The sequence below is a fragment of the Esox lucius genome, chromosome 24 (genome assembly GCF_011004845.1).
Source record: "Esox lucius isolate fEsoLuc1 chromosome 24, fEsoLuc1.pri, whole genome shotgun sequence".
Classification (NCBI taxonomy): domain Eukaryota; kingdom Metazoa; phylum Chordata; class Actinopteri; order Esociformes; family Esocidae; genus Esox; species Esox lucius.
In genome coordinates this window covers 3,046,322-3,061,045 of record NC_047592.1, presented here as the reverse complement: position 1 = coordinate 3,061,045, position 14,724 = coordinate 3,046,322, and the positions used below count along the sequence as shown (strand labels likewise).

Genomic DNA, 14,724 nt, shown 5'->3' with positions numbered 1-14,724 from the left:
TGTGCCCCACATCTGACCCCCTCTTTTCCTCTCCATCTACCCCTCTACCTTTGTGAACCTTCTCTCTCCCGACACAAACATTGGCACTGAATGAATTCCCACCAAACTGAGGAAAACCTCCCCTGTGGACCAATAACTTATCCACAGATCTCTTAAACACACATTATATCAACACAACAAGTCCCTTAAACACATATTATATCAACACAACAAGTCCCTTAAACACATATTATATCAACACAACAAGACCCTTAAACACATATTATATCAACACAACAAGACCCTTAAACACATATTATATCAACACAACACAACACAAGTCCTTGGTTGAAAAAACTTTATTCTGAAAGAGAACCACACCGAAATTGTCCGCTTTTGTTGCAATTCATGTTTAACATAAAAACACCCACAAAAAAAGTATTTAAAAAAATGAAGGGATTACTAAAATCACACGGTGTCTCGATGAAGGGATTACATGAAGGATCCTAAGTTTCACTGTACATTGTGTATTTCATTGAGAACATAATAACGTAAAAATGGTCAATGAAAGCCAAAATCACCAACCGATTGAGGAATGGATTCACACTCAAAAAGCTAAAGTAACTACTGTGAATTTCATCACGGCAACACATTGTTACTCAGTAGTGTGTATGGTCCCCACATGCCTGTAGGCATGCCTGACAACATCTGGGCATGCTCCTGATGAGATGTTACAAAAAATAGGGCATAGAGGAACCTTTTTACCCACTGACTAATTTAGGTGTGTGTGTCTGTCTGTCTGTCTATACATCCAGACTGATGTCACTGAAAACACCAACTGAACCCATGGGGTCAAAGGTCAGGCCAAGAGTGTCAGGGAAAATTGCCATAGCAACATTATTGTTGTTGGCATTCTGCTCCTTGTCTCCAGCGTCTGACTTGTTTGACAGCTTGTCACTCAGGTCCAGGTCCAAGCTAAAGCCCACCCTCTTCACTGGTGGAGTCAGACTGATCTCAGAGCAGAGATTGAAGATGTCTTCATCATCATCATCATCCTTCTTCTCTATTGCTAGATGGGTTGGGGGGAGGGATAGAGGGAGAGCGAGTATGAGAATACATTTCATTACATTTTAACAACTTCTGACCAAGATACTTCAGAAACTGTGAATAGATGGTGTTAAAACAGGTGTCATTAGTTAGGTCTCATAATGTCTCAAATCTTTTAGCCAATAAGCATTCTGTATTTGAACCACCCAGTTTAGGTGATAAGGTACGCGTGGGGTGTGGGTCTGTTGCCAAGACGCCACCTCGAAGCCTTTGGACCGAGCACATTTCTCATTTCATTTATTGCTGTGTATTTCAGCCTTTTGAATCAGAACTGATGCAATGACAATGGGAATGCTGAGTGCTACCTTTCATTCAAGAGTGTTTAAAATCCAGCAGGATTTTAATCTAGCAGGAGAACTGTTTAAAAATTACAGCACGTTCTGTTTTCATGAATCTGGGACCAGCCTACCGTTCTCTCCAGGGGACATGGTGGCGTCGGGCTCCCCAGCCGACCCGTTGGGCACCGGGGTCTGGGGGTCTTCCTCAGCCCTGCCCTCAGCCCCACCCTGGCTAATGCTCTCAAACCCTCCAGCCTTCTCTGGAACCGCCACACAGAAATGCATGAAGATATGTTATGTTCAGACATTACAATACACATTCAGTTTAGATATAACTATAACATTCAGGTTAGATATAACTATAACATTCAGTTTAGATATAACTATAACATTCAGGTTAGATATAACTATAACATTCAGTTTAGATATAACTATAACATTCAGGTTAGATATAACTATAACGTTTAGGTTAGTTTCATATTCAGAAAGACAGTGACACATTTAATCTGCAGTTTTATTTTTAGAATGCCAAGGATATATTTAATACAGATATACTACTCGGTTACCTTTGGTGGGTTCAAAGGTTCCGGGTTGTTCCATGCCAGTGAGCGGGGTCTCATGGTCGTAACCTGGTCGTTGCAGGTCAAACGAGTATCTCTGAAAAGAAACAATATAAACAAAACATGGAATATCCTATCTCCACCAGGCAGTGCCAGCAACACCAAGACCGGCAAGTAACGCCAGCAACACCAAGACCGCCAGGCAAAACTGAGACCACCAGGAAACACCGTCAACACCAAGACCACCAGGCAACCCCAGCAACACCAAGACCGCCAGGTAACGCCAGCAACACCAAGACTGCCAGGTAACACCGGCAACGCCAAGACCACCAGGCAACACTGAGACCGCCAGGCAATGCCGGCAACACCAAGACAGCCAGGCAACCCCAGCAACACCAAGACCGCCAGGCAATGCCTGCAACACCAAGACTGCCAGGCAACACTGAGACTTCCAGGCAATGCCGTCAACACCAAGACTGCCAGGCAACACCAAGATTGCCAGGCAACACCAAGACTGCCAGGCAACACTGAGACTGCCAGGCAAAACCAAGACTGCCAGGCAACACTGAGACTGCCAGGCAATGCGGTCAACACCAAGACTACCAGGCAATCCCATCAACACCAAGACTGCCAGGCAACACTGAGACCGCCAGGCAACGCCAAGACTGCCAGGCAACACTGAGACCGCCAGGCAACGCCAAGACTGCCAAGCAACACTGAGACCGCCAGGCAACGCCAAGACTGCCATGCAACACTGAGACTGCCAGGCAACACTGAGACTGCCAGGCAACACCAGTATTACCATCTACACCAAGACCGCCAGGCAACATGGTCAACACCAAGACCGCCAGCACCCAAACATTTAATGAATGTGCCTACAGAAGAGGAACACTATAAATGTCACAGGGGGGTCAACTGGGAAAAGCAACAGAAAAACGCTGAACATAAGCAAAGTGCCTTTTACATTTTTACACACCCCTTTTTACTATCGAATGAAGGACATACACTGATGAGCCAACACATTTTGACCACTCACAGGTGAAGCGGGTAACATTGTTCAGCTCCTAACAAGGGCACATGTCAAGGTCTGGGTAGATTAGATGGTACAATCAGTTCTCGTAGTCAACATGTTGGATGCAGGAGAAATGGGCAGGAGTAAAGTCCTGAGTGACTTTGACAAGGGCCACATTGTTATGGCCAGACGACTGGGTCTGAAAGGGCTTGGTTTGTGGGGTGCCCCCGTTCAGCTGTGGTGAGTACCAACTGACATTGGTATAAGGAGGGACAAACCACAAACCAATGACAGGATGTTGGCAGCCCAAGGCTCCTCAATGCATGAGGACAACAAAGGCTATCCCATCTGGTCCAAACCGACAGGAGGGTCCAATGTGGCACAAGTCAGTGAAAATGTTAATGATGAACACAATGCATCACACCATGCAGCATATGGGCCTGCGTAGCTGCAGGCCTGTCAGAGTGCCCATGATGACCCCTGTGACCACGGTCGAAAGAGTTGGCACTTTATGAGCGCTGGCACTTTATGAGCGCTGGCACTTTATTAGCGTTGGCACTAATATGCTGTTGGAGGGTTCTTGGAGACATGAACCCACAACAAGCATATTAGGAAGTTGGTCATTATGTTTGACTCATCAGTGTACATTACACACTAGCAATATAGTAAGATCAATGGTTTGTAAAACATCTATAATGAATTCTCACCCTGGACTTCTTTCTCAGGAAGTAGATACCAAACAGCACAAAGAAAATGGCCATTAATATGAAGAACAGGATTACGTAACCTAGAATAGAGATGGGGATTAGCGGAATGGGGAGTTGAGAGGATGCAGGAGGGAGGAGCGGAATGGGGAGGTCAGGGGATACAGGTGGGAGGAGCGGAATGGGGAGGTGAGAGGATGCAGGAGGGAGGAGGGAGAGAAAGAGTGAAGGAGGGAGGGATAGAAGATGGAAGGAAGGGATAAGGGGAGAGAGTTGGAGGGTGAGAGAGGGGAGAGAGAGAGAGCAGGGAGACAAAGAGGAGAGACAGGAGAGAGAGGGGCGGGGGGGGGCAGAGAAGAGGGATATGGGAGAGAAAAGGGGAGGGGAGAGGTGTGAGAGTGAGATAGAGGTGAGAGAGTTTAGAAAGACAGGGGAGACAGAGGGGAGAGAGAAAGGGGGTGAGGGGGGAGAGAGTGATGGGGAGGGAGAGAGAAGAGAGAAATGGGGGAGAGAAAGTTAGACAGGGAGAGTAACATTTAGAGAGTGTAGTTAGTCACAGTTAAAACAATAAACCGGAGGAGAAAATGACTCAACATTCCCAGTGAAGATACAGTACCTATTGCATCACTGGATCCTGTGATAGTTTCCATCGACACAAAACAGCAGCAATGAATCAGTTAACAGACAAACACAGAAAGAGAAAGACAGAAATGTCAGATTCTCATTAATTAGACAAACAGAATGTCATAAACATTTCTGCATGAAGTGTATAAGACAAACAGGATGACGTAAATGTCTGAATATCATTTATCAGGCCCAGAACCAACAGAGCAGACAGAGCAGACAGACAGACAGAGCAGACAGAGCAGACAGACAGACAGAGCAGACAGAGCAGACAGACAGACAGAGCAGACAGAACCGACAGAGCAGGCAGAACCGACAGAGCAGGCAGAGCAGACAGACAGACAGAAAGACTACAATACAAATGGGTGCAGACGTTTTTGTTATTTTTTGAAAAACACAACGAGGGATCACGCCTAACTGACCTTTTTCATCTAGCAGGCTAGCAGTGTGATCGTGTGAATATGTGTGTGTGTGGGTGTGCGTGCGACTGGCTTGCGTGTGTGTGCTTCTGTGTGTGTGTGTGTGTTTGTGTGTGTGTGATTGAGTGGTTGTGTCCCTGTTACAGTTGCTGTAGACGAGCAGCAAGACAAAGCGTAATAGTGGCATGCTAGCTGTGGTTAAAGGCCGGAAGACAGACAGAGCAGACCCACACACTCCCTGCTCCACTGACATTTACGTCAACTAGTGTAACACAAGCTGAAGACAAACCGACTATCGTAAGGGAACCTCACACACGTCGTCCATTACCCTGTCGTGCGCCTGTCATGGTGGTCTGAACGACATCTGTCCCCGCGGCAGTGGTCACCTTTGCCTCTGATTGGCCGATGGTTTGCACCAGCTGCGGTGTCCCTGTGGTAACGGTCGAAGTGGGTTCGGTTGACGGGGGTACGACCGTGGTCTGGTCCTGGGACGGGTTGTCGCCACCCGTGGCATTGCTGCTGGTGTGGGTGGAGTCCGTTATGACCGGGGTCGTGGGCGGCGGGGCTGTGGAAGTCCTCTGGGTGCAGTTGAGTGAGGATGTGTTAGCGGGTGTGGGAGTGTCATTGGCTGTGGTAACGACCTTCTGGTTCTCGTTTGGCTGTGATCCTGTGTCTGTAGAGGATCTTATGTCTGTAGGGGTTCTTGTGCTCATAGGGGGTCTTGTTGTCGTATGTAATGGGTATTCTGCTCTTGAAGTGGACCGGACCAGTACTACACCTAGAGAACAGGAGGTCACAGGTCACTGTCACACAAATAGGGCACAGATCAGACATGAACCCACTGATACTGTGACATGGAGACATGAACCCACTGATACTGTGACAGGGAGACATGAACCCACTGATACTGTGACATGGAGACATGAACCCACTGATACTGTGACATGGAGACATGAACCCACTGATACTGTGACATGGAGACATGAACCCACTGATACTGTGACAGGGAGACATGAACCCACTGATACTGTGACATGGAGGCATGAACCCACTGATACTGTGACAGGGAGACATGAACCCACTGATACTGTGACATGGAGACATGAACCCACTGATACTGTGACATGGAGACATGAACCCACTGATACTGTGACAGGGAGACATGAACCCACTGATACTGTGACAGGGAGACATGAACCCACTGATACTGTGACATGGAGACATGAACCCACTGATACTGTGACAGGGAGACATGAACCCACTGATACTGTGACATGGAGACATGAACCCACTGATACTGTGACATGGAGGCATGAACCCACTGATACTGTGACATGGAGACATGAACCCACTGATACTGTGACAGGGAGACATGAACCCACTGATACTGTGACAGGGAGACATGAACCCACTGATACTGTGACATGGAGACATGAACCCACTGATACTGTGACAGGGAGACATGAACCCACTGATACTGTGACATGGAGACATGAACCCACTGATACTGTGACAGGGAGACATGAACCCACTGATACTGTGACATGGAGACATGAACCCACTGATACTGTGACAGGGAGACATGAACCCACTGATACTGTGACAGGGAGACATGAACCCACTGATACTGTGACAGGGAGACATGAACCCACTGATACTGTGACATGGAGACAGAGACAGGGGGGATTACAGGGGCCTTTGAGTGAATGGTAACCTGTGGGAGGTTTTCTGTAATGTCTCCTTAGTAAGGACACAGTCTGGGACTTGGGTGGGTGAAAAGCCTGCCTGTAATTTATACCTCTTCTGCACAGGTGTAAATCTGGGTCCGCTTTCATTTCAGCTTTCTCCTCGACCCAATTAAGCAACACAAAGTAAAAGAACAAATTACACAGCCTGACAGATCAACGTGTCAAACAAAAAACAAACAAATACATGCTTGATTAGTTGACTTCCCACAAGCATGTGATTGACGTACAGGACTGTTCTACAGCCATGAGAAGAAGTGCAGTTGGACTAACCTGGCAGCCTCACACAGATCTGTACAGGACTACACCTGTTGGACATACAGGACTACATCTGTACAGGACTACATCTGTTCAGGACTACATCTGTACAGGACTACATCTGTACAGGACTACACCTGTTGGACATACAGGACAACATCTGTACAGGACTACATCTGTTCAGGACTACATCTGTACCGGACTACATCTGTTCAGGACTACATCTGCTGGACATACAGGACTGTTCTACAGCCATGAGAAGCAGTGCAGTCGGACTAACCTGGCAGCCTGACACACATCAAGACAATAAGAGGATTGTTCAACCAGGGCTTTTCACAGGTGACCTGTGCCTGCTGTGATCCACCAGAGATTACCCCAATACAGATCCCCGATCTACTACAACAGAGCCCGGATCTACTACAACAGAACTTAGATCTACTACAACAGAGCCCGGACCTACTGCAACAGAGCCTGGATCTACTACCACAGAACCCAGCTCTACTACAACTGAGCCCAGATCTACTACAACAAAACACAGATCTACTACAATAGAACCCGGATCTACTAAAACAGAGCCCAGATCTACCTCAGACAAACAGACAAAGGCACCCAAGGTCTACCCCAGACAAACTGACAGACTGCTGAAAAAGCACCTCGAAACGTCAGGATAACAACAATCAGAACCAATCAGAATAAACCGAAATTAAAAACCATCAAAATAAGGCTACATGACCTGTTGGGAAGTACAAATACGAGCGCAAATCAAAATGCGGGAAATATCTTCCCCAAACTAGATAGTATACGCCCAAGTATTTAACCATGACTGTTAATCTGAACCTTAACAAAATGCAGGTTGTGCTACATCAGAAACTGAGACAGAGCTGTGTTTCCTAGTAAAATGTAAAATATTTAACAAATAAGTATAATTTCCCCAAATGTGAGGCCGTTATGCAAGGTGTGTAAGCCCTGATGACAGAAGGCCATCCATGCAGTATGAAAGGCTTCCACAGCTTTGAGTTTCAAAGTTAGTCTGACAGATCATGAAATCTCTAAATCTTAAGTGAACGCATTTAACCATGAATGTTCTTCTAGACTGTGTATTATGTTATAATCATTTATATGATATTATGATTATTTAACGATACTGTAAACATATTTCAAAATGACACTCATGCCAATAAAGCTATTTGAGTCAGAAACTTGAGATAGTAAAAAGAGAGGAAATTCAGGGGGGAAAGGGGGAGCGGAGGTTAAAAACGACATACAACTGTAAAACTCACCCAGGAGAAACAGGTGACTCCAAAGCAACTGCATATTAATGATGTGTCAATATTTCTAATGTCTGATCCGTTAAAGCAGTTTCAAGTTTATCACACGTGAAGACAAAAAATACGTTTTCTGTCTAGCTCAAGGATCTGACAGGAATTGAGTCACAGACCACAAACCCCTGTGCTCGCACTGCGTTTCATCTGGCAAGAATCGCTTCCTCCGTTTGTTTCCTTGTCTCCTCTCCTACCGCAACACTGAAAGCTCACAATCACATGGTGGGTGGCACCATTTCTGCGATTGGCACGTTCTGGTTCTGGTCCAGACATTCTGGTTCTGGCCCAGTTCTTTCAAGGAGATAAATGAGAGGCAAGGAAGTGAAGGAAGAGGCAGACACTTCAGACTGGTGAGACACAGCCCAGGTCCACCTCTGACAGGATGCTCGGGCGTTCAACGCCTCTCGCTTTCTCTGTCAGAAAGAAGACAAAAACCTCTGTGTTCACTTTCAGGTTGTAGCAATGCATGACTGACTTGAAGTCTGATTCACAAAGGCAAACAGGATATTGAAACCCGGCCTTTGTATGTGATCTGAATATATATACACCATATGGCCAAAAGTATGCGGACACCCCACCATCACACCTATATGAGATTGTTAGACGTCCCATTCAAAAACCATAGGTGTTAATATGGAGCCCCCCCCCCCTTTGCAGCCATAACAGCACCATTCATCTGGGAAGGCTTTCCACCAGATGTTGGAGTGTCTGTGTGAATTTGTGCCCATCCAGCCAAAAGAGCATTTGTGAGGGTTAGGCACTGACGTTGGATGAGAAGGTCTGGCTCGCAATCACTCTTCCAATTCGTCCTAAAGGTGTTCAGTGGGGTTGAGGTCAGGGCTCTGTGCAAGCCACTCGAGTTCCTCCGCACCAACCATGTCGAACCATGTCTTTATGGAGCCAGCTTCATGCACAGGCGTACAATCATCCTGGAACAAGAAAGGGCCTTCCCCAAACTGTTGCCACAAAGCACCCAACTGTCTAAAATATCTTTGTATCCTGTAGAATTAAGATGACCCTTCACTGGAACTAAGGGACCTTGCCCAAACCCTGAAACACAGCCCCAGACCATTATCCCTCCTCCACCAAACTCTACATTAGGCACTATGCAGTCCGGTGGGTAGCGTTTTCCTGGCATCCACCACACAGACTTCCAGAGAATAGGTTTCCACTACTCCAGTGGCGCCGTGTTTTACACCACTCCAGGCGACAGACATTAAACATGTTGATGTGAGGCGGGCTTACAGCTGCCCAGCTATGGAAACCCATTTTGTGAAGCTCCCAACGTACAGTTCTTGTGCTGATGTTGCTTCCAGAGGCAGTTTAGAACTCTGTGGTGAGTGATGCAACAGATGATATGCAACTTCTATTCGCTACACGCTTCAGCACTTTGTGGCCCGGCTCTGTGAGTTTGTGTGGTCTACCATTTTGTGGCTGGGCTGTTCTTGCTCCTAGATGCTGCCTTCTTTATTTTTATTATTTTCCACATTGTAGAATAATAGGGAAAGTATCAAAACTATAAAATACCACACAATTTCATATTGTAGATTCTTTAAAGTAGCCAAACTTTGCCTTGATGAAAGCTTTGCATAATGTTTGCATTCTCTCAACCAGGTTGATAATTTTCTGAACCCCTGAATAATCAGTGAAAACAGTGGTCTTATATCAATCAGTATCCAGACAGGCTGTGCTTGCTGCAATGTGGCCAGATGGGAGACAGCGGCTCCTACAGGTTCAATATGGCATTATACTGACAAGCTCTTAAAAAAGACGTGCCTCAAACTCAAAACATATTTTATTCAACAAAGGAAAATACACACATGAAACGATAGTATAAGGCTGACAGATGAATGAACAGACAGTACTGTCTGACATCAGATGAATGAACAGACAGTCCTGTCCGACATCAGATGAATGAACAGACAGTCCTGTTTGACAGATGAATGAACAGACAGTCCTGTCCGACATCAGATGAATGAACAGACAGTACTGTCTGACATCAGATGAATAAACAGACAGTCCTGTTTGACAGATGAATGAACAGACAGTACTGTCCGACATCAGATGAATGAACAGACCGTCCTGTTTGACAGATGAATGAACAGGCAGTACTGTCCAACATCAGATGAATGAACAAACAGTGCTGTCTGACATCAGATGAATAAACAGACAGTCCTGTTTGACAGATGAATGAACAGACAGTACTGTCCAACATCAGATGAATGAACAGACAGTACTGTCCGACCGACATCAGATGCATGAACAGAGTACTGTCTGACAGATGAATGAACAGACAGTACATATTAATAGCAGATGAAGGCACAGGGTTAGGTCTGGGCATGAACCACTGCCTCTGGAACACAGTCTCATCAAACTAAAGAAATCAACTTTATTCAGACAAAAAGGGTCCATGTCACTCATTTGGTGGAAACAGCAACAGTAACATTTAGGACAAAGACGGAGGCTAGAGCACATTGAGGAGTTATTTAATGGAAATGAAAAGCGTCTCAGTTAAATATTGTAAAGAAAACTCGGCAATCCAATTCCCTTATGAGGTCCACATTATAAACTGAAGGATTGCACCCAGGATTCGGAATGCTGAGAGGTTCTGCTTGGAACCTCGGAAACCACAGAACCCTGGAACACTGAAATGTCATCTGATGGTGCGGTACATCATAAAGTCTACCGTGGTGCATCGTGGGAATTTGCCAATGGAGCTCTCCTCGACAGGGGTGTAGACCTTAACAATTAGAATAAAGCATTTTATCAGAGAAGCATTTTAAACATCTTTAAAGGAGATGAACATTAAAATGACAGCAGAGGGAAAATAAACATCATGAAATGACAGTGAAAATCAAACACCTTGATCTGTCTCATGTGAGTATCTCTGCCATTCTGGTGGTTGGCTAAAACAGCGATCTGGATCATAAATGTCCTGATAAAGAAACATACATTATTAGGAAAATACCAAAACACACACACACACATATATAAGTGCCCTGAACCTCCAGATGGCAGTGTGTATTTATTATTATTATTATTATAATCTATTAACACTTATCAAACTTAGCACCAATACGACTGCAAAGATAATTAAAAAAAGGATGGGACTAAATGATGAGTAAAACGTAAAAAGCACCTGATGGGGTTGTTGACCGTGTCCAGCAGAGGGATGTGAATCCAGCCACTGGGCTCAACCATCTCCAACTGCTGCTGAGGACCAAGACAGTGGGAGAGGAGGTGAATGAGGAGGAGGTGGATGAGGAGAGGAAGGAGGGAGGGCCGAGAAGAAAACACACGTTCATTTCGTCAACGGTACGACAATCTATTGTAGGCTATGAGAAACATGATCGAATAATGAAGTACAACAAAGACAATGCACCTTATAAATATGACAGAGTTGTTAAAGCTTCATCACGTATCCACATTCTGAGGTGGTTCTGTAATGTAGGACACACTGAACACAGTTCTTACTCGGATCTCCTGCAGGTTGTGGAAGTTGTTGCCCACTCTGACAGAGATCTTACTGGGAGTGTAGCTCTCGTCTGACTTGTAATCCGCGTAGATACACAGCATCTTCACCGTTGTCTTCCGTCTGCAGAGAGGAGCGACGGAGGTGGAGGGGCACGGGGTGAGGAGAGAGGGAGGGGCCGAGGGTGAGTATTGAGGGAGATGGAAGGGCCGGGGAGAGAGGGAGGTGGATGGGGGCAGGGAGAGGGAGGTGGACGTGTCGGGGGCGGGGAGAGGGAGGTGTGAATGATGAGTGACAAAAAGAGAAAGATAAACATACAGACAGACAGACAGACAGACAGACAGGCAGACAGGCAGACAGACAGGCAGGCAGACACAAGGTGTACCTGAACTGGATGTTGACTAGGTGTGGCTGGGATCCATCAGACTGCCAGTATGTCTCCAAGTTATCATCTCTCAGCTGGTCCACACCAAAACCTGGAGACAGAGGGAGGGAGGGAGGGAGGGGGGGAGGGGGGGGAGGGAGGGGAGGGAGGGAGGGGAGGGAGCACCGTAGAGTAAGGGAGAGAGAAAGCATGTTAGAAAACAACCAGTCATATTAGTATTTAGTCTTTTTTTAATTTTGTGAGTCAGAGTAATATTATTTTGTATCCAGATTAACTGCTGTTGCCTAGGCAGTAACTACTCTTCAGATGGTTCAAAGAAATGAAAAACATTGCAGCGCAATCCAATGCATAACAATATACAGAATAATCCAGTGGGTAAACACAGTGGGACTGCCTGTCATGGCACGTACACAGACAGACACCTGGTTTACAGGTACACAAACAGACAGACACCTGGTTTACAGGTACACAGACAGACAGACACCTGGTTTACAGGTACACAGACAGACAGACACCTGGTTTACAGGTACACAGACAGACAAGACACCTGGTTAACAGGTACACAGACAGACAGACACCTGGTTAACAGGTACACAGACAGACAGACACCTGGTTTACAGGTACACAGACAGATAAGACACCTTGTTAACAGGTACACAGACAGATAGACACCTGGTTTACAGGAGGACAGACAGACAAGACACCTGGTTTACAGGTACACAGACAGACAAGACACCTGGTTAACAGGTACACAGACAGATAGACACCTGGTTTACAGGAGGACAGACAGACAAGACACCTGGTTTACAGGTACACAGACAGACAGACACCTGGTTTACAGGTACACAGACAGATAAGACACCTTGTTAACAGGTACACAGACAGATAGACACCTGGTTTACAGGAGGACAGCGACCATACAGCCTGGGAGCCGATCTCTCGGACGGTCCCCGTCCTCTCCAGCTGTTTAGGGTCGGCACCCGGCGGCGTTTTACTGGGGGTTGCCATGCTACCATCACACAGGAAGGAACACACCCATATAAACATGATTAGCTTGAGAAGTAGACCAGTATAGGGTTGCAGTCAATTTGCGGTGGCACGATAGGCTTTGTTACTTTGAGGCCATCTATTTCTATTGATCACATACAGTAGAGCAACACAGATTTGTCATTCTAGACACAAATGCTATGGGATAGTCCAAAAGAGTTTGTAAAAAATGCTGTAAATTGAGAGAATTTATGGAATTAAATATACAATACAAATCGCCTACATCTACAAATACGCACAATTTTATTTGGTTATTTTAATTTATATCCTTTAAAACGCTTAATATTCTTAAATTAACAAACACCAATATTAGCAAACGTGTTAACACACTACTTATGGTAACTCAAGGAACGACATCAGCAAAATGCCTGCGCAGTTCATTTTTGGGTTGTCCCAGGGTGACCACAGTTTCAAACCCCCAAACCGGGACCCTTATGTGACCGCAGGTTAATGCACACGCACATTATGAGCGTATTCACGCGTGTTGGTCATCATGGGGGCTTGTGGTTGGTGGAACCTGGGCGCTTTGAGCTTCAATGAGAATGGTTGCTTTTCTATACAGTTCTACGCAGTTGTTTGTTTGGCTTCGACTTGTATGTGGACATTACATTACTGTATTATTGTTATTTTTATTATGGTGAAAACCTGGACAATTTGGTAATGAATGGCGGAAACCAGGACATTTTTGGGTTTTACCGATATTTTGTCAGGACATGGGACACCCAGGACATGGGACGTCTGGTCACCCTAGGTTATCCTCCCAGTGCCATAGACCGCCCAGAACGCAGCGTGAAAGATATACACAGACCGGAGAACTCAGGGGTTAACTATACGGTGCAATATCATAGATCGACTAAACACAGACTTTCAACTTCATTAAGGTAAAGTTCCCGAGGATCTCTGTTAGATTTATCATTGCCGCCTAAATTACAATCCCACACCATCATTTCAGGAGGGAAACTATTCCTACCATCCATATTCAACATTCAAAATAAGCCCTTGTGCCGTGACATTGTGTATCGCAATGCCGTGACCCGGATTCGAACCGGGGTTGCTGCGGCCACAACGCAGAGTACTAACCACTATACGATCACGGCGAGCTACCAGGGCTGTGTATTCACGGGGAGAGGATGAGGTTTTCATCTGAGTCCCCGAGTGACGCGCACCAACCTTATGCATATGTATGTTATGATTATCATAATGGATATTGGCTAGTTCCCACAGCGATGGCAGACAGGAACACAAAATAAATCAGACAGCAATACCAAATACACCTTAGACCTATTTATACACATATAAAAATATATATATTCATAGCTTGTGCTATTTAATGAGCAATGTAACGATTTTCGCATAAGCCTTTCCAGTTACTTGACAGTAGCTAAAGTCAGATGGGCTAACTGTGCTGTAAACCACTTCATTGGCAGACAACAAACAACAAACCTTGACTTTCCTTTCAGCGAAAACATTATATTAACTTACTCGGATAAAGTGTTTTCCCTTGCCGTTTTAAATAATCGTAGCTGGCATTGTTTACTGAGATATTCAATAACTGTACATTGTTTTGCTACTTCGAATCTCCCACGTCTCTCTCCTACTTTCGTCGCATATTGATGACGGCACAGGAAGTGCTCTGTTTTGAGATGTAAAATCAGAGGTGGTTAGATTGGTTCTCTTAACAAAAAATAAACAGGTGAAAAACGTGTTTTCCCTCACCCGAAACAAAAAATATATATATTCTACGTCTCAGGAAACATTGGATCTCAAATCCAAAATGCTGGTTTAAGCGTGTCCAAATACATATTTAATTTT

General features: G+C 45.4%; 2 protein-coding genes and 1 non-coding gene across 6 annotated transcripts; all 3 read right to left on the bottom strand.

Moving 5' to 3' along the window:
* Positions 1–327: 327 nt before the first annotated feature.
* Positions 328–8,132, bottom strand: LOC105007266. 2 transcript variants are annotated; one of them, XM_010866137.4, is made up of 8 exons: positions 7,967–8,132; positions 6,482–6,527; positions 5,012–5,461; positions 4,257–4,274; positions 3,644–3,723; positions 1,931–2,021; positions 1,496–1,624; positions 328–1,048 (listed from the first exon to the last, which is right to left on the bottom strand). In XM_010866137.4, exons 2-8 carry the CDS (start codon positions 6,516–6,518, stop codon positions 783–785), a joined length of 1,071 nt encoding a protein of 356 aa, XP_010864439.2. In that variant the 5' UTR covers positions 6,519–6,527; positions 7,967–8,132; the 3' UTR covers positions 328–782. The 2 variants fall into 2 exon arrangements, with proteins under 2 accessions (XP_010864439.2, XP_010864440.2); XM_010866138.4 differs by lacking the exon at positions 6,482–6,527 and having other exon boundaries at positions 7,967–8,131.
* Positions 8,133–9,785: 1,653 nt separating this feature from the next.
* On the bottom strand, positions 9,786–14,548 carry anapc10 (anaphase promoting complex subunit 10). Of its 3 annotated transcripts, none has more exons than XM_029117671.2 (7): positions 14,395–14,548; positions 12,759–12,874; positions 11,866–11,956; positions 11,483–11,603; positions 11,148–11,221; positions 10,871–10,943; positions 9,786–10,748 (listed from the first exon to the last, which is right to left on the bottom strand). In XM_029117671.2, the coding sequence occupies exons 2-7, from the start codon at positions 12,871–12,873 to the stop codon at positions 10,662–10,664; spliced, it is 561 nt and encodes a 186-aa protein (XP_028973504.1). In that variant the 5' UTR covers position 12,874; positions 14,395–14,548; the 3' UTR covers positions 9,786–10,661. The 3 variants fall into 3 exon arrangements, with proteins under 3 accessions (XP_028973504.1, XP_028973505.1, XP_034146280.1); XM_029117672.2 differs by having other exon boundaries at positions 11,148–11,218; XM_034290389.1 differs by lacking the exons at positions 12,759–12,874; positions 14,395–14,548 and adding an exon at positions 12,319–12,324.
* Positions 13,938–14,009, bottom strand: trnah-gug. The gene has a single exon. It is a non-coding gene; the product is annotated as a tRNA-His (tRNA).
* Positions 14,549–14,724: the final 176 nt, after the last annotated feature.

Bases quoted from the DNA above. Each gene is read 5' to 3' on its own strand.
- LOC105007266 (XM_010866137.4), bottom strand. From the start codon at position 6,518: ATGAAAGCGGACCCAGATTTACACCTGTGCAGAAGAG. The intron at 5,462-6,481 runs GTATAAATTACA...CCTGTTCTCTAG, and splicing joins TTTACACCTGTGCAGAAGAG to GTGTAGTACTGGTCCGGTCC. The intron at 2,022-3,643 runs GTGAGAATTCAT...GTTTCTTTTCAG, and splicing joins TCCTGAGAAAGAAGTCCAGG to AGATACTCGTTTGACCTGCA.
- anapc10 (XM_029117671.2), bottom strand. From the start codon at position 12,873: ATGGCAACCCCCAGTAAAACGCCGCCGGGTGCCGACCCTAAACAGCTG. The intron at 11,957-12,758 runs GTGTCTATCTGT...CTCTGTCTCCAG, and splicing joins GCTGTCCTCCTGTAAACCAG to GTTTTGGTGTGGACCAGCTG. The intron at 11,604-11,865 runs GTACACCTTGTG...TCCTCTCTGCAG, and splicing joins CTAGTCAACATCCAGTTCAG to ACGGAAGACAACGGTGAAGA.